Source organism: Chaetodon auriga, chromosome 18 (assembly GCF_051107435.1).
Source record: "Chaetodon auriga isolate fChaAug3 chromosome 18, fChaAug3.hap1, whole genome shotgun sequence".
NCBI lineage: Eukaryota > Metazoa > Chordata > Actinopteri > Chaetodontiformes > Chaetodontidae > Chaetodon > Chaetodon auriga.
Genome location: NC_135091.1, coordinates 7,886,126 through 7,909,628, shown reverse-complemented (window position 1 = coordinate 7,909,628; position 23,503 = coordinate 7,886,126). Strand labels below are relative to the sequence as shown.

General features: G+C 41.5%; 1 protein-coding gene across 1 annotated transcript; it reads right to left on the bottom strand.

The window, feature by feature from the left end:
- Positions 1-333: 333 nt before the first annotated feature.
- Positions 334-8,169, bottom strand: LOC143336166 (NAD(P)H oxidoreductase RTN4IP1, mitochondrial-like). Its single transcript, XM_076756119.1, has 9 exons — positions 7,553-8,169; positions 7,309-7,460; positions 6,225-6,293; positions 5,654-5,778; positions 5,127-5,175; positions 4,876-5,012; positions 4,112-4,295; positions 2,400-2,495; positions 334-1,332 (listed from the first exon to the last, which is right to left on the bottom strand). Exons 1-9 carry the CDS (start codon positions 7,830-7,832, stop codon positions 1,129-1,131), a joined length of 1,296 nt encoding a protein of 431 aa, XP_076612234.1. The 5' UTR covers positions 7,833-8,169; the 3' UTR covers positions 334-1,128.
- Between the last annotated feature and the right edge of the window lie 15,334 nt (positions 8,170-23,503).

Below are 23,503 nucleotides of genomic sequence, written 5' to 3'. Positions count from 1 at the left end.
TGCAGGAGAGAACTAATACAGGTTTCCACTGAGAAGGTCAACATGGAGAGAGCTACGGATAAATCCCCAACGACACATTACTGCCCACGAACATACGAACGGTCTGAAGCCTGAACTTTGAATACTTCATATTTTACACTTTCAGTAATGTATTTTAATGTTCATTGTGTCTTTTTCGTTCAATAAATCAGTTTGCCTGATGTTAATTAACTTAAAAAGTGTTAAGGAAAAGTGTTATCTTGTTATGCACTGTGTATATATACAGTATACTGTCTACTGTGGCTTTATGTTTCAGCTGCATGAGCAAACAAAAAATACAGTTTCTTTTGAAATGTCTTTTTTTTTCATTGTTTAATCAAAACTATACAACACACAACTCTTTTTCAGAATAATAAAACTATTTTTGTCAATAAATTTCTTAAATACATTGTACAATAGCTCAAGCTGAACTTGGTTTTCAGTGCGACGAACAGACTGAATGTTTCCAATTTGAAGTTTCATTGCTTGCTTTCCCACAAATGCTCAGCGCTTGCCTTCTGTTCAGCTCACTGTCTGGATGCTGCGCTCACATAATGCCAGACGCAACATGGCGGTGGGAAAGATTCCAGCAGCTAGGACGTGCTGATGGTTGTCAAACAACTCAACATGGAGATGGTGCAAATGCAAAGAAATGCAAATAGTTACTTATCAGCTGCTCCTGCCTCACCTGGTGCTGGAGGATAAACACATCACTTGATAAACAATTCCAGCTGATTATGCTCAGTATGCAAAAGACATGTTTTTTTTTAATGTAACTCCTTGTTGGATAGATGGCAGAATCAGAAAGCTGCCTGGGAGTAATTACCAGCTGGACGCTTACCTGAATGGTATTTATTAGTCTGCAGTCAGTAATTACAGAAACTTCCCCCATGGCATGAACTCAGCATAACTCAAAACGTCAAGACAGGACACAAAGGTGAAAGCTTTAACAAGAACAACCTTTGGCACATTCCCAGTACAAGCTCAGGCCATGCATGTTGTCTGCTGCACTTACAGCAGCACCTCTGATCTCTCTGAATAACACAGTCCACTGCTGTCAAGAGTGACCCTGAAAAGGTGAGAGGAATCACAGCTCCCTGCTTACAGCCTTTAGTTTTGCTTGGCCGTTTCTTGCACTGCTTGCTGTGACTCTGCAGACTCCGTGTCACTGCTCTGCACCAACTCTTCACTCTGTCTGTCGTCCTCTTCAACCACTCTGACGACCGTCTTCCCTCTGGCGTGGCCTTCCTCCAACTTCTGAAAAGCCTGGGGCACCTGGGCGAATGGAAACTGGGCCTCCACCACTGGCAGGATCTGTGATGAACCAGCAGAAAAAAGGTCGTGAATATGAGCTTAAAATCAGGAAGTAAGTCAGGAAGCAATTATGAGATCAGATTTAAACCTTCAGCGAATCAGACATGGGATACTTTGTTTTAATGGGTTGAGGAAATGGATGTGTGTCCTGCTTTATTAGGCTGCAGAGTTCGTATTGACAGTTTGACAACTGAGTCAATTGCACTGATGTTTCTGTGACAACTTGTGCTTTCAAAATTGTGCTGACGGGGTGAACTCAAAGCATTAAGTGCTCTAAACAGACAAACTGAATAGCCACACTATTTTCAGTACTCCTGGACGCAGATGTAAGATTGATAGTGTTTCTTGTCCAACACATGGTAATTACACCAATCATATTTAATCAATTTACACAAGCACACGCTCCTAATGCTACATCATTGCTGCTTTCATAGCTGCAAATGTAAAAAAAAAGTGAGGGAGGGGTCCAGAATGTGATGAGGCTGGACAATCCTGTGCTGGTCCCACAACATGAGCAGCCAGGCTTGTTATTCTGGTCAGCATCTCTTGTTGGTAACAATGAATGGGGAGCGCAGTGGCGTCACGCTGGAAACCATCCACACTTCTGACTGAGAAAGTGTGTGCGTGTGGCGAGGGAGGGGGGGTCCGTAGCTTCCCGCCACTGGTCTGAGCGTGCCGCTCGCTGTAAGCCCCGGGACAAAAGGACAGAGGTCCCGCACGCTTTTGCGAATGGCTGCTCAGCACTGTTTAAAAATCCATTCACCGTCTCCTGGCGCCTGACTCAATCGCCCAGCAGGCAACCATGCACGCCGCCAACCAACCGGCACAGCGGGATATGCGATGCTCACGCCTTCACAAACTCACAGGGGAGCCTTCAGCACAGGCACGTATGGAATCCGTTGTACGTCCACATTCAGTGTTGAGAGGGATGGATATCATACAGCACATATGATCAGCATGCATTTCACGCTCAGCCTGCGACTTGTGTGCAAATGAGAGGATTTCCATCTCCCCATTCTGGCCAGTATGCCAGCCTGTATGAAACCAGTAATAAGGCAGTACAGTACCTTCCCATCATCCACCAGCCTGCTGACCTCGTCCAGGGCGGGCCCATCTGGAGCATAAAATCCCCACCGGTAGAAGACTCCACTAGATATCATGTTCTAAGAGGTGAAAGAGAGAGGAGGCAACGATTAGAAGTCAGGCAGGTCTGCACATCGCTGCGTGTAAAAGAACGCAGAGAGGTCATCTTGGTATGAAAAGATGAGGAAGTTAGCATACAAATGTCTCCAGGAGTCCTAATTTGATAACTACTGTAAACCAAACGGGACACACGGAGAGACCAGTTACCTACAGTGGCGAATGAACAGTTGAACCTACAACAGTTTTCCTACCTGAGATTTCATTTGGAAAATCACCTGTAATCCAGGTGCACACTGTGCTTTTCACTGTGTTGGTTGATTTACAGGCTTGAAAAGAGAAGGATGCTGGTGGTGAGCTTTAAGAGCAAGCAGACTCTGCCTTTTTATTCTGGTATTATAATTCACGTATAATAATCCTTCTGAAATTGCCTTTTACGGTAACTGCTTTGGTTCTCCGTAGAAATTTAATCCATCTACTGAAAACAGGTATTGTGTTTCACCAATTTAATTATGTTACAAAGGAAAACACACAATGAAATGAAAGAAAAGAGAGAAAGAAAAACAGCAAGAAAGAAAAAGACTTCCATGTGCTAATCCTGAAATTCAACACTCCTGATATTTGATCATTCTGCTGTATATTATGATGTGGCATCAATCTGCCACACCTCTTTAGCCTTCAGTAGATGTTTCACCATCAGATCACCAGTCAGTGCTGGCAAGAAGTCGAACACTAGAGGGCTCAGTTGCGCTGTGATCCCCCATTTGAAGCCTGCTGTCTGGAGCTGAGGGTGTGACTCCTGTGGCTGAGCCCCAATAAACTGACCAGCTGGCTGCTCCTGTGGACAAAGGGGGCCGGAGGCTTGGCAAGAAACACACAAACACTGGTATTTGCCGGTGCGGGGGGGCAAGGGAGGGGTTGTCGGCTACAATCTGCACAAAAACACCAAATACTGCTGGTTCAGCAGCAACCGCATGCACACACACACACAGTCTCATCCACACATACCCAACTCCAACACCGCCAGCCGTGCTGTCACCAATGCCTGCAACGCCCAGGACAACTTGACTCAGTCCCCACAGCAGCTCCACCCTGTCCTCGCCTATTCACCCACTACCCTCATTACACACGCTCTCCACTAACAGAGCAACTGGAGGGACAGGGCGTATCATGAGGTTCGCCCACATGCAGGGACGCTCAGATTCTCTCCTCACCAGCACCACGGTTAAATTTATTACACCCTGCGGGGTGTATTTCTACACCTCAAGCATAAACTGAGTATGCTATGAAGCTATGAAGTCAAGTTTTGACATGATTTTTTTTCTTCTCCCCATTTCAACTGAACTTCATCTGATCAACTGAATGGAAATAAAACAGCTACTGGCTGGAACAGGTGTTTACCCATTACACAATGGTGTGTTTCCACGCCACTGAAGATCAGCTCATTTCAGCTTGAGAGCACCGGTAGTCATCCACACCCACAACTAATGGCAGCATGGGAAGTACCAGGCTTGATGCATTTAATAAAAACAGGTAGTAAACGTTGTCTGCAGGACGAGTGAAGACGCATTTTAGACCCATAATGTTTCCCGTCAGCTACGTTTGATTCGGGGCTGAAAGTTTGCTTTGCTCATTTTACCTGTATGACCTTGTTTTGCAGGGTGAATCCAGCGTGAAACATCCCATCCAGCAGGCCCATGGAATCGGTGCTGAGCAATAATGGCGTAACCAGTGTGACGTACTTTGCCCCAGACCAGGGCTTCAGCATGCCCACCACCCACTGCTCTGTCTCCCCGCCCACGTTGTCCAAAATCACGTCAAACCTGAGGGTGCAAACACACACTGTCAAACCTGAAGGAGCCCTGGTGGAAAACATGCACACAAGTCAGAGCAGGTTCGTAGTTATAAGAGCACTGCGTGTTTCACCATCTCAGGTGAGTACTGCCAGGGCCCTGGTTTAAAGCGTGCGCTCGGAAACGATGTTTTGTCTTCACGCTAAATCCAGGATTAACCAATTTGCTTTTGGGGGCGAGGAGAGGGGTGAACCAGCGTCCACTCAGGCCTTGAGCCCTGGTTTCCATGGAAACTAGAAAGCAAGTCAGTGAGCAGTTGTGTCATGCTGACTGGAAGATGTTTTCCACATTTGGGGGTGTTTAGAGGGGAGAGGCACACACGGATCTCGCAGCCCTGGATGATTCCTTTTCATTAGCAGCTTAATTGGCCTGCCGCTGACTCTAATGATACGTGGTTAGAGTCTGACCCCGGGGCCAGTAAAGAACACTCTGCTGCCATTTTTTCTTTACAATATAAACAATACAACATCACCACTTTGCACATAATGTGCTGCATGATTTGATAGTGTGGTTACTTCTAAAGCACACACTTGTCAAAGCAACAACATACTTTTCCATCGTTTCCAGCTGCTGGGCCACATCTCCCGCTGTGTAGTCCACCACCTCATCCGCCCCCAGCCCTCTAACAAGGCCTTCGGCGTTCTGAGAGCAAGTAACTGTTACGTGGGCACCCCAGGCCTTCAGTAACTGGCAGCACACAGAGGAAGAAAACAGAAATGTACACACAGACACAGCAAGGGGCCTTACATTCATGCAGAGTTTAAAAGAGTCGCACATACGCGGCGGTGCTGTTCGCCTTACCTGAATGGAGAATGTTCCAACACCTCCGGATCCTCCAGTGATCAAAACCCTGTGAGAAGAAACCACAGCAACCAGAGGGTCATTCAATTACTGTGTGACTCATTTAAGTGAACGCTACTAAAAGAAGTGGAAACCTCGGGGGGTTAAAAAATAAAAAAAAAAAAGAAAAGGGATTTGCAGGATTGGAAGCTTTTACATTTAAAGAGGAAAGAAAGTTCCATTCGATTACACATCAGGTCACATTTTACAGTCCATGGGATAAAGGCATGATCTTTAAACCCTTTTGTCGCCAATTAGACCAATTTCACCACTGAAATGAATGTGATGAAAAATATGTCTTATCAGAGTGTGGGTCTGCACGACTACACTGATTTAAGAGAAAAAGAGCACATCTAGAAACTCCTTAAAGAATTAGCTGATGGCCGTTTATAATGTATTCAGGAACTCAGACTTCTTACTTTTTCCCCTCTGGTACTGTGAGTAGAGGGTTTCAATACAAGGTTATCCAAGATCAGGCTGGTCCTTGCCTTTTATCAGAAGAGCTGTCTTTGCAAAGACCCCCTGCGTTGACGAGCGCAGACAGAGCGGTGTTGGCTACGTAGGGGATGGATGCTGCCTCTGTGTGACTCACTAATTTTGGCTTGTGGGAAACCTGCAGAAACAGCCGCACAGACAATGGGAAAAGTTAGAAATATATCAACGCGTCAACAATCTTTTTAATTATCAATTTAAAAGCCGAGTCTAATCAGCAGAGCGGCTGTGGGAGCTGCTGAATAAATTAAGTACAGTGCAGCAAGAAAACAGAGGGCAATTTGTGTGTGTCTGTAATTGCTGCCACAGTGGCTCCTGTGAACCAAACAAACTTAATCCTAATTACTTCTTACATTGCAGGATTACATAACATGGTGCAATTCTTCCAAACTTTTGTTCAACATTTTGTTTATGAATGCTTGAAAACATACTGACAGGAAAGTGAAATTACTTTAAAGTTGGTCTTTAGTTAGTTGAGACCTGAGTGGTAAACCCTCTTACAGTTAATCAGTCGATTGATGCTGAAAACTGCTGCAGTGACGTAACTCTGCCGGCTCTGTAGCTCACCTCGTACTCTGTTAGAGTCACAAATTCTGCCAGGCTGCCTTGTTTCCATGGGGGAACAGCGGCCCACACCTGGAACGCAAATATGACATTTAACATGCTGAACACGAGTCCATCTAACCGCCTACTCTTCATCCCAGACTCTAGTTAATCGACTATTAAGCTCTTAGCTGTTCCTGTTCTTGTCATTAGTCATTTCCAAAGATGTTTTTACACTGATGGAACAAGATTAGTGGAACACTGGATGTGGATTTTTTTTGTTTTTTTAACTGGTGTATGGTTCTGTTATTTAATCACATTTAATTTACATAATTGCATTTTTCTCTGCAGGAAGACAGTAATGAGGATTTGTGGGCGACCGCACAGTAGACATCTCAAATTATGATGAATCACACTCATGTGATGACCAAGCAGAAAGAGCTCAATCTTCCCTCCCTGAAAATGTCTGCGAATAATTTGACTATGGAGTTGTGCGAATTAGAGGTGAGTGTTATGATAATATGCAATGGGAGATGATATACATTTGTTTACTGTCAGGGACTTTGTCATAACGTTTATATTATGGTGCTATTTTTATTTTTTTTTAAATATCTTGAAGTGTGTCATACCAACTTTTTTGGCTTGTGATCCTTAAAAATGAAGCAATGTCGCCTTATGAGCTCTCACTGCAGCCCCTTCAGTTATGATCATACGGGCCAAGTTTTTCCTGTCCTGCTGATCATTTATTGACACCTCAGATTTATCATCAACCACCTCAGGAGGTCAGGACACTGTGTTAGAGCACTGAGGGTTGTGTTTCACATCTATGAGCAGCACTGTTTTATGGCAATATGGATTTTTTTTAAACGACTTTTGCATCAATATGATGAAAAGTCTCCATTTCTTCAACTTAATTTACCACAAAAAAAGACATTATTTTCTGGTTATCTAATCAATTAACAGTTTCTCAATTGTTTCACCAGATGTACTTTGTCATAGCATTGTAAAATAAAATCATGAATACACTTCCACAGGATTTCATCCATATCACCCGCTCCTTGCATGATATTATATCCTCTGATCGACAGGTGTGCAGTGCAGCTCCTACCTCATCCCCTGGAACAAAGTGGGTAACCTCAGATCCGCACTCCACCACCACACCAGACACATCACGACCCAGAATCAGAGGAAACTCACTGCCATTGTCCGCCACAGACAGTGGATCCCTTCTTAATTTGAGCAATTTAGCTCCATAACCACCTGAGAATGAAGACAGGGAGCAGGTATGTACAGACGCTTCAACCACAACTGAGTGAATGTGTTGTTTATATCAATATGAGTGCAAAACTCACCCCTCATAGACACATCAAGAGGGTTGAGACTAGCCGCGTGGACTTTAATCATCACCTCAGTGGGCGACTTGACACCGGGGACGGTGATGTCTTCTGTATATTTCAAAACCCCATTGGTACCATACTGTTCAATAACCCATGCAGACATGCAGCTCTGCCGTCTTGAGGGTGAGCTGCAGACATGTCTGCTGAAGCACACACTCCTTCCTGCTCGAGCTAATGTTTTGGTCGAGCTTGCTGCTTTCTCGCGGAACAAACACAGGAACCTGACTGATGCCATAACAGAAGCCGGTTTACTCGTCCCTCGGCTGGCTGTGCCGACAAGGTCAAATTTTCATATCAATTCCAAGAACACTTATCACTAAGCTAGCTAGCTGGCTAGCTAGGTGGCTACTGAGCTAGCATGTGCAGGTCGTCACCGCTCAAAGGATAACCAAATATGTACATAACAGGTCAAATTAATAAGCGACAACGCCTTTGTGCACGTTAGGTGTATTATCGAGTGTCACGTGGCTAAAATATCAACCGTTGTGACAAAAATCAGCAGACAACAAACCTGTTTCCGGCTACACGGCTACATAACAAGCTGACCTCTGAACTCACGACGACAGCCAATCAGAATTCTGTAGCTAAATATGCGGACCAGTATCGGAAGAGAATGACTCCGACGTCAAATGATGACGAAATAATAATAATAATAATAATAATAATAATAATAATAATGATGATGATGATGATGATGATAATAATAATAATAATAATAATAATAATAATAATAATAATTCATTTTTAACAGACCTCATATCTCCAATACGATCTCTGAGATAAAACGGTATAACCTTTGAGTGTTTTGATGATTTGTCTTGTATGTAAACAGTATACTTTCTGTTTGTAAAGCCTACATAATTTATTTTATTTTATTAATAGTGGAATGGACCTCTCAATGCTTTATTGAATTTAGTTTTATGCTTTTTTGTCTGCATTGTTTTGTGTTATAGTTTGCTCATTGTTCAAAAAAAGCACTGCTAATGATAAATTGTGCTATGGTAAATGTTATATATAATATTAGAATATCACTAATAATGAATCATAAAATAATAAGAACAATACTAATAAATATTTTAGTATGCCGTAGTAACAAACCTAGTAACAAAAGTAACAAAACCATCAACACACCTCGGGGAAAGAGCAGAATTTCACTGGCTCCATTAAGGCTCAAACACAAAAATCCATTATGTAGCAATAATAGTCTATTACCATAAAAATGCATGTGTACATGAAAAAATTATAAACTAATATGCTTGAGAGGTCTACTCAACAGTAAAGTAACTGCTGAGTGCTCCATCAGCTGGAGATAAATGGGTGGAATACATGACTGTGTAGCAAAGACTAATGGACAGGGCACAGATGAGCACAGAAAACCAAAGGCAAGTGGGCCAAAAACATTATCCGTTTATGCTTGGGCAATACACAGGGGGTTCATTGGGGTTTGTTTTAATGTTTACATGATGCTTCACAGTTATAACATGGCATTAGTGTATCATATCTTAAAGATTCATTGGGAAACAAACAACAGGCCCTCTTGATGCACAAATGACCGCACATCACTGCTTGTTCTTAAATGGAGACTTACTGCAGTATAAGATGGTTACCATGCAAACTACAAGTGGGTTTAAAGCAAAACAGATGCGCTGCTGTTGACCATTACACATTGGTCACTGCTGGCAGGATTGCTGCTGCAAGAGCTACATGGCTTCCCATCAGGAGATCTCATGAGTCATAAAAATAAATTAAAGGTGAAGAAGCAGCTCAGTCACATCATGTTATCCTAATTATAGGTCGGCGAAATAATTAAATAAAACAAATCACACTTGTCTCATGCAAATGATATAATCTGCAAGCAGAATAGATGTCCTCTTTTGCAATGAGACCGAAGGGAGAGGGGTGAGAAAAGGGGCCTGTGGCTGTGTGATCATGATTCAGCATGAAACCAGGCAACAAACAGCACTGTCATTATGATCACAGCTCCCAGGGGAAAGAGGACACACTGGAAATTGGGTGCTTTGTCTATGCTGGCTCATTACAGTGGGTCTGTCTAATGAATTTTAGCCCTGGCTGCTGCTCAAAAAAACTTCAATTCTATGCTACTGAGAGTAGCCATGTCATTTTTCAGGTGGCACTTTATAAAAATAACCTGAAAATTTCTTGTTGACCAGCCACCAAAGACAAGACTGGGTCAAACTATGAGAGCAGCATCTGTCTTAAATTGGTGTTTTTCAGGAGGGTCATTCTTGCAGAAACGCCATGTGTTGCTTTTCTAGGCCTCCCTTCCATCTTGGGACCTGTGGCCCAAATCACATGGTTGCTCCAAAAAAAATACAGCTTTGATCTAATTTCATGTAGTGGTCTGTGGAAAAGGCTGTCAATATCTGACTAAGACTTTAGGCCATCCCCAGGTCTGTTTCTGCTGTCTCTATAAAATATGTATTTGCGTCTTTCTCACCTGTTGTCTGTTGTTCCATGCATTCATGGATCCATTGATTTTTTTTTTTTCACCTTTTTCTTTCCACGTTCTTCTCAGAGCGAAACAAACAATTAGCAGACAAATCTCCAGATACTTGGCACACTACATCTAAAGAGTGAGCCTGCGGTGAGGTTGGGCATGAAAGGCCACTTGCTGCTTGGATAATGATCACACAAGCCTTGTTTATTAATATGCAGCTTCTTCTGAGCCACGGCAGATAGAAAGAAAGGAGGGCTGTGCACCACCAACTCTCTACAGCTGGGCTCTGAGATTATATTTTTAGAATGAACGATTGGTTTCTCTCCCTGGTAACTGCCCCATTTTTTTTTTTTGAATAGGTCAGACACAAGTACAGTGGATACTGACCGTGATGTAGAGAAGTCTAAAGGAAAGGTACAGCGTCAAATTAAGTCATTTTTTTACTTTGTGCCTCTGAGCAGAAGAATATGTTTAATGAGTAAGACCTGCAGGTCACACAGTGGATCCACACAAAATTCCATTAGATAATAATAATAACATTAACTTTCCACTAGATCGGCCATATTATGTGCAGTGTAACTTGTTTTGCTTGCTGGTAATATCAGTGAACATGCATTCACAGTGGGGGTTAGACAACAAACAGGAGCAAAACACCTGGAGCAAACAGGTTCATTATCACTCTATAGGAGATGAAATGATTTAACTAGTTGCTAAGGCTGTTTTTATTTGGCAATACATGGAGCTAAAGTACCCACTCAACTAATTTACCTGAAGGGTTTGTACGTAATGTAGGGGAAAGTCTCATGCAAATACCAGCACAGAGAAACATCTTATGCACAAGGGAATATGCACACCCTTACATTTGAAAACATGCAAATCAAAAATGTGACGTGTCTATGAAGGCCTTGTCCTTATTTAGAACAAACAGCTTATCTAAACATACATCGTACAAGATTTTAACATAGGCGATGTATATATATGATTGTTACAGGTCATAATGATCACACAAGCCTTGTTATTAACATGCAGTTTCTTCTGAGCCACGGCGGATAGAAAGAAAGGAGGGCTGTGCACCTCCTGTTCCCCACTGTGGAAGCCTAAGAGGATCAACATTAAAAAATATATTTGGATTGGGGAAAAAATTGGGAGATAATTGAAAAACCCAGCCAGCTCCTCATAGAGTTGTGAATCAGATCAAAGCACAAAACTGAGTTAATCAGCTAGCTAATGCTGTAACGCCATAATAGCTATTAGCTATAATAATGTAATAATAGTAATAGCTCATGTTAAGTCTTCATTCTTCACTTAACAGGAGCTAACTGGCTACATTTGCTGTTGAGCTTACTTTACATGAGAGACGGGGACCATGAGCTTGTCATGTTGGAAATTAGCTCGAGTAAACCTCTGGTATTATGAAAATTAGAATTAGAATTAAATTTCATTGATGCAATGTATATCAGCGTCCCATTACTCTATTAACAGGGTGCTTCCAGACACTTCATGGCCGGTCCACAGCGGCAATGACACAGGAAACGCAGTGTGCTCTGCAGTTCATCTCACAGATAGCATCTTATCTGCAGGCGTCCCCCACACTGAAAAGACAGCAGTGGAAATATAATGTGCTGCTGAGTCTCTATTTATTCTGGGGATTAGGAGCAACTATACTGTAAATGCTGACGTCAGAGCTATTGCCGTCAGTTTAAACTTTGGCTTAAACACTGTTGTCCAACTACACGCACAGTGGACATTGCGTCAAATCCAACCTATTTTTGTACTTTTATTTTGCTCACATAATTACAGCCAGGACATAAACTATGACTGATACAAAGCTCCACCGTAAGCTGTGTGATTTACTGTGTTTCTATTATTGTTCCAACAAAGGATACAAAATACAGCGTGTCTCATAAATACAGCAAATGTTAATAACTGTAGACATCACAGCTCCCTAGCAGACTCCTTCTTGTTGGCATCGCTGCCATTTGCAAACCCCCGACCACCAATTTAAGGACATTACTCCAGGTGACAAACGTAAACCACAATACTTAAATTTGCTTTGTCATGAAAAGGTAGATGAGAAAACTAGTACAATTCTTATTGTTATACATTAAATATGAAGCTACAGTGAGCAGCCGTTTAGCTTTGCTTTGGTTCCGAGCTAACTGTTTCCCCCTGTTTCCAGTCATTATGCTAAGATAAGCTAATAAGCTGCGAGGGGTAGTTTCATATTCAGTGGACTGTGGTGCCAATTGTCTCATCTAACTCTCCACCTGAAGTCAAGCTATTTCCCAAGATGTTGAACTATTTCATTAAAAAATAATTTCAAAATAAGTCCAGGGCGAATAAGATGGAAAGCAAATATGAATGTTGTTATTTAGGCATATAAAAAAGTCTCCTTCTGCTTTTTGTGAATCACACAGGGGAACACATTTTTCAAGCTGAATGTCTTTATCAAATTGAAAACATTACTGCTTCCTTTTTACATAAGAAAAATCTATCTATATCTATAAAGTATGTAATGTTTGCACCTTACACCCTGAATTGTTGTGTAAGAACGTGTTCATCTTTTCAGTGTGGGTCACAAATGAATGAAACATCTTTCTAATATACTTCGCACCTGCAGAGATTAAATGTAATCCATGCAGCTCAGAAACACTGCATTTTCTCAAATACAACTAAACTTTCTCCACAGTCCACAGTGTCTCACAAGTAATTGGGCAGCCGTCTGATAAATGAACCACATTCATTATACAAATGTCAGTGCCTGCTGGTGGAGTGTAGGACGAAGAGAGGGCTGGGAGGAGGTGTGGAGGGGCTGTAAGTCGAGCTGACAGGCTGCTAATGAGGCATCGTCAAGGAAAAAGTCTACTCAGTACATTTAAGAGCCACAGTTTCTAACATAGTAGTTGGGTGTATGATATAATGAGGCACACTGAGGAATTATGGTGTGTTCCTTTGTAGTTTTTGGTAACCGTAAACCCTTTCCATCTCCATCATTACATGCCCTCAGCTTTTCATACTGAACAGGATCAGCCTCTGTCCTGTGTTTCCCTTTAAACACTCCGACAATGTTTAAATGTTTTTTCGCTCCTTGCCTGACATCCCTATTGCTATTCAAATTCACTCATCGCGTTCGCTGTTTACACAGCAGCGGTGGGCGTGATGTGTCGCTGTGAACAGAAAAAGGTCGGATCTGATATCCATTTCATGCTGAAAAGTCAGTTATCGTAACAGAAGAATAGATCACATGGACAAAATGTTTTTTTCTGCCTAACAGTGTTTACCTTTGGCCAAAAAGCGCAGCAGAGGATATCCCGATGTAAATATGAAGTGTAACTCAATAGCGACAGGTAAACTGAGCAGAAGAACATTTGCAAAACACGCATCACACGGTGCATTAAGTCCTTAAGGATGGATAGACAGACAGAATACACCCAAACTGTGGTGAGGCGTCGACCGTAAACACCAAGCTCATATCTTGCCTATTTGTGTTGACCGCTCTAGTTCAAACCATTACTCGTCTGAAACGTTTTAAGGAATGGTTTGATATGTTGGAAAAATACTTGAAAATATAAGGTTACAACCAGCAGTCGGTTATTGTAGCTTATCATCAAGAGTATAAACAGGGGGAAACAGCTTGCCTGCTCTGTCCAAAGGTAACAAAATCCACCTAACACCACCTCTAAAGCTCACAAATTAGCAAATGATATCTTGTTTGTTTAATCCATACAAAAAGTGTAAAAATGACTGAAAACTGCACGTTTGTGGTTATATAAATGGTTGTGTGTCAGACTTCCTGGAAAGGCCACTGGTTGCCCACCAAGCTCTCTGCAATAACAAGACTAAACAATGAGATATAATGTGTAGTAGGTGGATTTCATTACATTTGGACAGAACCAGGTTAGCTGTTTACCCCTATGCTAAGCTAAGCTAACTCGAGCTGTTCAGTGTAAGAACAAGAGTTTAACAACAAATTTTGACTGACTGTAATGAGTCAACATTATCATTGTAGTAGCGGCACAGTGGCTCGTGGGTTCGTGCTGTAACGTCACAGCAAGGACCTTACTGTGTGGAGTTTGCATCTTTTCCCTGTGTTTGCATGGATTCTCTCATTTCCCTCACCATCAAGTATGTATATTAGCGTCCTTGGCTAAGTCTTCACAGCAAAGTCTCAATCAGCTCAACTCACTGTGGAAACTGATCCACTAAAGTTTGCATTCTCTGTGAGTCAACTTACTGACAGACATTTTCAAATCTGTGGCTGGCCTTTTAAGAATTGTATGAAAGAGTTTACAAAAGTTCAGTATCAAACACACAAGGTTTGTGGGAAGTGGAATTCATCGCTTCATCCACCAGCAGCAGAGTCAGCAGCTTTTTTGCCAAAACTTTCCCATCGGCCTCTGCTTTGGACACTGTGGCTGATTTCCTTTTGCTTCCTGCACATGCAGTGTGACTCACATCAGATGTCACACAGTGGTGCAGCACTGGAGAAGATGATAATAAGTACTGAAGTCAAAAGAAGAAGATGAACACTGGCTCAAGAAATGGCATGTCAGAAGATCTTATGAGCAACTTTTTCCACAGATAATTATCATCCACTGGTGTGACTTTCAACGAACATTTGGTGGCTGTGGCTTTTTAAAGTTGCACCATGTTTTGTTTCTGAGATTTTGCCAACTTGTTTGCCAAAATGTTGAGCTTTGCCAAATTCTGGGGCAAAATGGTCAACAACACAATACTTTAGGCAGCTGGGGCCTCCATGTTTTTCTCAGCAGCACAAAGCTGAAATTCAAATAGCTTTTTACTGAATTTCACAAAAAACAAGAAGGACAATAAAACGGCAGATTTTCAGCTACTTTTAATGAGATCCCCTCAGAGATCGCTGGCAGGAAAACCAATTTCAAGTGTGTGAAATTTCTGTGTGCAGCTTTCAACTTGTCAGATGTTCGTGACAGGGGAGTGCAGCTTGAGGAAAAAGCATTGATTCTCTGTTGACTCGTGGACCAGATGGTACTGAGACACTCTCGCTCTCTCACGCATCAGTGTATTCAACAGTCCTTGTGTGCAGGATTAGTTAATGTATGTTGTAGGTTTCTGGCTGGGGCTTCTCATATAGCCTTCTTTCGACACACGGTGGGTGGGAGCTATTCCCAGCAAACAGGTGCCATCATGTGGCATCAGGTGTCCTTCCAAAAGGTTAGACAGAGAGGGGAGGATGATCTGTCCCAGATATGCGGTTAGTTAGATCAGAGCCGCTCTCAGAGGACCCTCTCAGTTTGGTAGCCACCGACAGCGGGGACAGTGGAGGCGTACATCTGGGATACAACCTGATTTTGCTTATGAAATCAGGTTAGCTCTGTGGGCTCCCACTCCTGTCATGTTAAGCAGGTTGCACGAGGCTCACAAAGGGATGAGACTTCGCATTACAGCTGTGTGAATATTAATTCACGTCATCGGATTACATGTGAAGTGTGCTCTATTAAAGCCCCACCTGTCCGATCACACGGGGGCCTCTGAATGTGCCCGGCATTGATAAAGCAAAGACGTACCGGTTACAGGATACTCTCCATCTGGGTCTGACTTAACGAGGGCGCATTTGCCCAACAGGACAGTTTTCCAGGATCGGTGTCAAACATCTTTCTATTGTTTGGTTTCCATGGCGACCGCAGCCTCTGGACATGAATCAGTGAACCTGCAGACAGGAACAGAGGATCCATTTATGCACCTGATTTACAAGCCACATGTGATTAGTGAGAATGAGAGAAATCAAACAGCTTAACAGAGGTCTGTCTCCATAATTGATCCTCTTTAGCTGTCTGTTGATACAGCAAAGGGGAGCCTCGTCGTGTCTAAAAAGCAACAAGCTTCCCCAACAGAGGCAGGCCAGAAAAAAAAACTGTACAGCTGACCATCTGGCAGGATGGACCTTTCAGCAGATTTACAGCCTGTTGTCTGCCTTTTCCCTTTTCCTTCCTCTGTTTCAAGTCATTAAGGACATCATGTCACTGAAATGTTCCTGTGGCTTTTCAAGATTCATTTACAATTGATTTCATTTCACATATCGCAGATGAATTGCAGTCAGTGATGCTCTCTGCAGCTCTGTTTTTGACATTTCTGTGTTGTGTGCGCAGTGGGGTTTCCAGGCATAATCAGCACTAATCAAACAAATAACAACCAGTCATCAATCAGTCAACACATAGAAACAGATTTTACATATTCAAAGGCTGAATTCAACAAAAGGCACAAATGTCGCAGATGTTATTTCTTTGAAAATTAAATTCCTCCAATGTAGTAAAGGGATGACCTTGTTTCATTAGAGTTTCACACTGAACCAGCTTTGTTCCTCTCTGCTTGAGTCTTGTTTGGACTGAAGAGCCTGGTGAAGTAAGCTTTCTCATCGGAGTGAGGAACAGCACAGTGAGTCTGGCCAACGCCCTCTCTGTGCTCCAATAAATGCAATTAAAATCGAGCGCAAAAAGATCCAGGGATGATCCAGGGACTCATTTATGCCTCAGCACGAGGTGTGTGTTTTGCAGTGATGAGATAATTTAAATTACTCTCTCCTGAGCTGTTAAATGCTCGTCTGGTCGATCAACTAATGTTTGTTTTCGCTGAATGATGTCTTTATTACTGTGGTTTATTGTAGAACATATTAAGGAGATTTGCTGCTTTTTGTGTTTTTTGCAAGTCATCGATTGATCAATGTCTTTCTCCTGCTCAGACAATACAGCGAGAAGAATCTCACAAAATGCCAGTTACAGTCTTATCAGTCTAACCCAGCCTTTGAACTTGTTTCAACAAGGGCAAGAAATTAAAATCATGTAATTTCTTTGGTCTCACAAGCTGTAAATATGAGGAAAATGTCCTCACAGACAAGAGTGGCAACAGCTTGTTCCAGACGAGAAAGTCAAATGCTGACAGGAACAGATGATTTGCATAAACAGGACAGAGCAGTGATAGACTGAGAGGATCAGGATAATCTGGTCACCACAAAGTATTTCACCGTTACAGCCCTGAAAACCACAGCGCACTTAGATTGAAAGCTTTTAGACCGAACGTGATGATTGATTGATGGCTCTTTTCAGACACAGTGTGTGTATAGTAATGGGTGTACCCTTATATTCACAATAAATATCTGAGTTAAAGTATTCCCAACTTTCACACAACACTATTATTACTGTGTCAGACTGCCACATAATTGACAGTATACTTGTTTTCCATCATCACATTTGCTTTTGAAGCATGTTTGACATAAAAGGACATCGCTGACGTGGATAACACTGTTAACATTACCGCCTTCTTTTGGTTAAATAGTTTATATGGCGGTAAAAGGCAATAAGCTTAAATTTACAAAGTTCAAATTGGTGGGAACTTGCAAATCTGAGAGGGAGAGTTTGCAAAAATGTAAATTTGTGTAAAGTGTCTTGGTCCTCAGGAGATGCTTTATTTTGCCTGTGACAAATTTGTTTCGTGAGTCATTCAAATCACAGTGAGTCCTGCGACTTTGGCTTTTCTGAAAACACACCTGTTGATACTTCAAGGACACTTTCACCTCCTTGCTCTTTCGTCTTGTCGTGTGTCTGTTTGGGTACAAGTCTTCAACAGAATTCAATTTACTGAATTCCCAAATTGTACATATCTCTGAATGAGACCAGTGTGATTTTGGTTCAGTCTTGACCTCTGGTACGGTTGCAAAAAAAAAAAAAAATTAAATAAATAAATAGCAAATATGCTGCATAGACTTTTTAGCTCAACACTAAGGTTACATCCAGGTTAGATGTTAAGATATTCGTTTGGCTGGCTTCAGTGTTATTTATACGTCTTTTTCTAAAAGGGTTTATAAAGTGTAACTAATGGCTTTATTAATTGTCAATAAATCATTCAGTAATTCTTTTGCATGCAATTATGAGTGACCTATTAAGAAAACTTTGAGTTATAACTTATGCATACTCTGTTAATGGTTACAAATGACAAAGTGGTAGCATTATATAATTCTCCCATGCAGTCTGAACAGTATGTCTCCTGTACAGACGCTCCTGCATACTTTACAGCAGGATTATTTTCTCTGAATGTGTTCCAGTGAATAGGTTGTTTTGAAATGGCTTACTGCAGCTGCTACCTGTTGTCTTTTCTTCTCTCTAATAGGTAAATTAAAGGCTAGTTGAGCTGTACAGAACACACTGTGAGAACAGTGTGTGAGCAGCTGCTGTTAGCTTCAGCACCTGATTTGACCATTTGAGGAGTCAGAGGCCTAATTTTTTACCATTTTCACTTCAGTCGTCTCCCATCCATGAGTCAGTCGGTGCAGAGGGGGGTTTGGGCACTAGGCAACAAGGACAGTGTTGGGCAGGCGTGACACCGAGCCTCACATTTGTCTGAGGTGTGAACTAGATTATTCATGAGCACAAAACAATTTCCTGGATAGAGCTAAAGCTAAAGCTAAAATACAGTACTCCAAAACAGAAGCTAAATTTGAAATTTGTAAATGGAAATATATATCTCTGAAATATACAGATCAATTGTCTAAGAAGCTAATGTACTTTATTGTTCCTATAAGCAACCCTGCAGTCAGCCCTGTCTCACTACGGTCCTGAAACTTGACACAAGTCAGGGGGTTTAGCCCTTAACGACAGAAACATGACTACTGTATCTAATATCAGGTAAGTTATCACCACCCAAACACACTAAAATGTCCATTTTGACTTGTGTGGTAAAAATGGTAAACATTCACTCACTATCACCTCTCTGCTATTTCACAACGTAACGCATGAATAATGGTCATGTGATTGCACCACTTGCTTTCACACAAAGAAACTTATGAAAGGCCCTCAAGCCAAGGGTGTTCATGTGGGTTTGGAGTCATTATATGTGTGTGTGTGTGTGTGTGTGTGTGTGTGTGTGTGTGTGTGTGTGACATTGTCCCTACAACAGTGGCGGCCGTCTGAATAATTCATAAAGCCAATCAATGATTAAAGGTCTCCTGGGTGTCACACCTCACACCAGAAGAAAGGTGACTATATGTCACATGGGGTTCTGGAGATAGTATGGATGTTTAGGTAAACTGTCAGTCAAGACCTAGTAAAGGAGAGGTGAAGTGTAAGGCACATAATCCTGTTCCCTTTTTAAGTCCTTTTACTAAAAGAATTAAAAATATAAATCCACTTATTGTTTGTCAGACTTGTGCCATTTTATGACTTATATAGATACTTATATAGATTTTTTTTATTGCCAGTTCATGAGACATAATGGCGACGTAAACCATACCAACGATCATGAAAGCTTATACGATTGTTGTCATTGCTAACAGCCTGAGTTTAATGAGTCTTTCCAGGAAAGTAATCTGGCACACGGGAAGTGATGCTTCTGGCGTTACTGGAAGCAGCAACTCCACCATATTCAGTGTAATCAGAGTGGACGAGACACAGTGGATGAACACACAAAGACATGCAGAATTTGATCTGCAGGACAAATACATAAAAACTATGACTGATGGGAAGCGGTCCAAACTAATAAACCAAGAGTCTTGTGGAGAAAAGCGCTAGATATGAGAGAGGGTTTACTTCTCATTTTCAGATTTTTCAATCAGTATGTTTGTTTTAATTCATTCATGAGCCAAAATGCTGCTCTCGCAAGGAGAGTAGGAGAGGAGAGGAGAGGAGAGGAGAGGAGAGGAGAGGAGAGGAGAGTGATATTAAATGAAAAAAACCCTTTTTGGCTCATGAAAACATGTTACTTGTTACATGACTGGTCAACAGGAGATTGGCTCTGCCTGAGCACATTTAATAGGTAATCTCTCTGGAAAATGTTAATGATAGTCAATGGCTTTTCATATAAATTGCTCTCTTCGTAATTGTTGACATAAGGAAAGCTGCTTTCTAGATATTACCAAATCATCTAATTAGATTCATGGCTTAAGGCACATGCTCATATTCCAGTGATTTTCAACATATAATATCAACATACTGACATCAGAAGTGGTCAGCTGCTTATGGCGTCCTCATCAAGTGTCCACAGAATAATCAGCAAAGCATCAACATGCAAGCACCTAAACTCTCTGTGGTATGAGAGCAAAGGGTCATGAGTTGAGCTCAAGTGAAAAATGTAGTCAGGTAACATTTCAGCGGCTCTTATTTAATAAACAGTAAACGTAAATGAATTTTAAAAAATGTAGTCAGATAACAAACGTAGGTGATTATAATACTTAAATACAATCTAAGCATGTATTATTGTCAGCTCTGTTTATTTGGACATACATATTTAGATAGAGGATCATGGGTCTTTGGCTTTTTATTGAAATGTCTCTATATATGCTGATGATACAGTTATCTACAGACATAGCAGCACTCACTACATTTAATGTTTATTGTTTTGGGGGGTGGGTTTCAGCCCCAAGTGTACATGTACAATATAATCCAGTACATTACAACATACTGCAATACAACCCGGCAAAATATTAGTACCTTTGGTTTGAGTTTTAGTTTTGTCACAGGTCAGTGGTAGATCATTGCATAGGCAATCAAGATGTACTGCCCACCTCCCACTGATTGAAAGGACTAAAAGATTACCGCTGTAACTGTCAGCTTGTAGCAAGAGAATCTCTGAGAACACATTTGCCATTCACGGATTCATTTAAGTGTCAATGACAGGAAAATGTTGTGTGTAGGTGCAATGCTGGTACGTTCTGTACACAGACGTTTGAACAAAGAAGCCTTACCTTCTGTTTGAGACTGGACTGACTGATGTCCACATGCAGCCTCCTACACTCCAAAGCCCCTCGCCTTGTCTGTTCAGCAAAGATAATTAATGTATTACTGTAAGCCTTCTACAATTGTCCATTTTGCACCAAAGAGCAGTGGAGGAATTTGACTAAGTGCACTGACTCAAATATAGCACTTGTTTTTAAATTTCCACTGTTTTATTGTTTTATTTTCTATTCTACTGCATTTTGCAAGCCAATATTGTACTTTTCACTAAACTACATTTACTTGATAACATCAGTTATCAATTTTAATCTGATAAATTATTATATTTAAACAAGGATTACACCAAGTATATAAAGCAGTTAGAATTAGCCCCACATTTACCGGCTGCTTTGTGTTACACTCATGCTTACACATACTTTTACTCTGCCATTGCACCTTTAACTTCTGAGCACTTTTTCCACCACTGCCTAAAGGTGAGCAGAGTGATCATTTCTATTTCTGGAATGATGGTATACAGGAAGGGTTTAGATGAAGTAATTACATAAAGAAAGGTTGGGTTTTAGTTCAGGTTTCTTTTTGAATGGAATTAAAGTTTTCCAGAGCTCTCTCGGGGCCGGCTGGTGCTCCAGATTTGTCAGGTTGGCAGTGATGCAGGAAAGACTGCTTTTAGGATTTTGGGCTGTACATACCTCGAGTGAATGGCATCATAACCTGAGGCATCGTCATTTCAGTGCAGTGGGAAAAGCAAACCAACTATTCGGTTATTATCTCATAGAAGTGATTCACGTTTTCAGCAGCGTTTAGGAAAAGAAAAAACCCTGAGTCATTTTTGAAAACCCACGTCCATACAGTCCCTTCAGGCCAGACTGGTGGAGGACACTAAATGGATTGATCCGGAAAAAGGATGTTAACAGGGAGGGGAGATGGAGGGGGGTTAGTGGGGAGATGGCGTGGTGTGAGGAGAGGTTAATAGTGCAGAGCGGATTGAGAGACAATAGGCTGGGCTAATGAGTCATGAGGCTGGCTTTGCTGGTGCTGAGGCATTTCCAAGCTGCACGCTACTCACTATGCCATCACAGTGATCACTCAAATCACACATGCAGGAGCGGTTTTGGTGGTTTTACTCCTGTTGACCGGTTTTGTTAGACCAATTAAAAAAGTACTGTATAAAAGACCCCAAAAAGAATGCAGATGAATTTAAAGAAACTTAAAAATTGATCTTTTAAAGTGTAACTGTACTGCTTAAAGTCATTCCCTTTGTGTTATTCTATATGCAATATTTTATCACAAATTGTACTTTCATACTTTCAAATCACTGTATGACAGGTTTCCCTAGTAATGCATATTCCATTTTAAGGTAAACCCTTTCCATTATACATATCTCAAAGACATAAATTTGTTTAAAATCCAATCCAGATTTAATTGACTGCATCTATACAGATATTTTTCCATGCTCTGCAGCTGTTGTGCAATTAAGCACTGGGACATGGACAGGACTAGACAGTGTCGAGTAACAGCCAAAAGCCAAAGTTGTTTGAAAGCCTAATCAAAGATGACAGTGCGTTCCCTTGAGGGCCCTTTAAACTCATCTTTATTTTTCCAGTAATTGAAAGATATAAATAATGGTATTCAAACTCCTGACTAAAATAACAGGTTTCTGCATGCAAGCGGCTTTGACAAGGCCTCTCTCCTCCTTGCAGAGTCAGAATGCAGGATGAAGAGTCGTAACGATCTAAATGCTTCACGCAGGCTTGTTTAGACTTTGTACATCACTAGAATGCCACAGAGGCTGGTACTGTTTCCAGTCAGTGCTGCTCTGGCGCTAATCCAGAGGAGATCAGTGGGGGCATCAGGGAATGCTGAGTCCATCTCTGGCCTGTAGCTCAGCAGCTGCCTGTCTAGACTTCCTGGCAGCTCAGTCACAACGAATACGACATCACCACACCCTCTAAATCAACTATCAGGATGATTTCATGGGTCGAGATTGGAGGAAAGCCATAGAAAACGGGAATGAGAGAAACAAGTTGTTGTTTTTCATAATTTATTGTACATTGTCATTTCTTCCATTATCTTATACCCAAACTAATAAACAGTACATTTCCATTTATACAAAATATAAACTATAAGGGGGAAATATAAATCTAACATTAACCCTTCCCATATGGTTATACATACAGTCATTTCCTGGGTCTAACCCATGGATGAAGGGGGGGAAAGGTGTCAATCAAACCCTCATTGTAAAAGACCACAACTCTTTAAAAATCACAAGGCAAAACTGACACAAGTCCTGCGGCAACTGATCTGCTACATACATCTCTTTGACATTTCTAATAAAAAGACCGAAGAGCCAAATTATGAAAAAAACCAACCAAAGATGTCATCTGGCTTTTCTTTGTTTGAAATCTCCTACTGAATGTGCCAAACTTCACTTAACAGACAAAAACCATTCTGATATTGATTGCCAGGTGGATGTGAATCCACAAAAAGAACCTCTGTACACTCAAGTGGTCCGCATTTCAAATCAAGACATGTGACATGACAACCGCAGCCCTGAGCATCTCCAAAATGTGATGGCGTGACTATGGAAACGCAAGCCAAAAGGGAAGCTGGGTGCACCGCCATTCCTTCTGATTCCACGCAAGGGGCCGACGGGGTCTTGGTGATGATCTCCAGCTGAAAGTTAAACCCCCTTTATTGAAAGAAATGTCTTGTATTACATTTTTTTTAATCATTACTTAAGGAGGACAA

Bases quoted from the DNA above. Each gene is read 5' to 3' on its own strand.
- LOC143336166 (XM_076756119.1), bottom strand. From the start codon at position 7,832: ATGGCATCAGTCAGGTTCCTGTGTTTGTTCCGCGAGAAAGCAGCAAGC. The intron at 5,013-5,126 runs GTAAGGCGAACA...GTGTGCTGCCAG, and splicing joins TTGGAACATTCTCCATTCAG to TTACTGAAGGCCTGGGGTGC. The intron at 4,296-4,875 runs GTATGTTGTTGC...TTGCACCCTCAG, and splicing joins CAGCTGGAAACGATGGAAAA to GTTTGACGTGATTTTGGACA.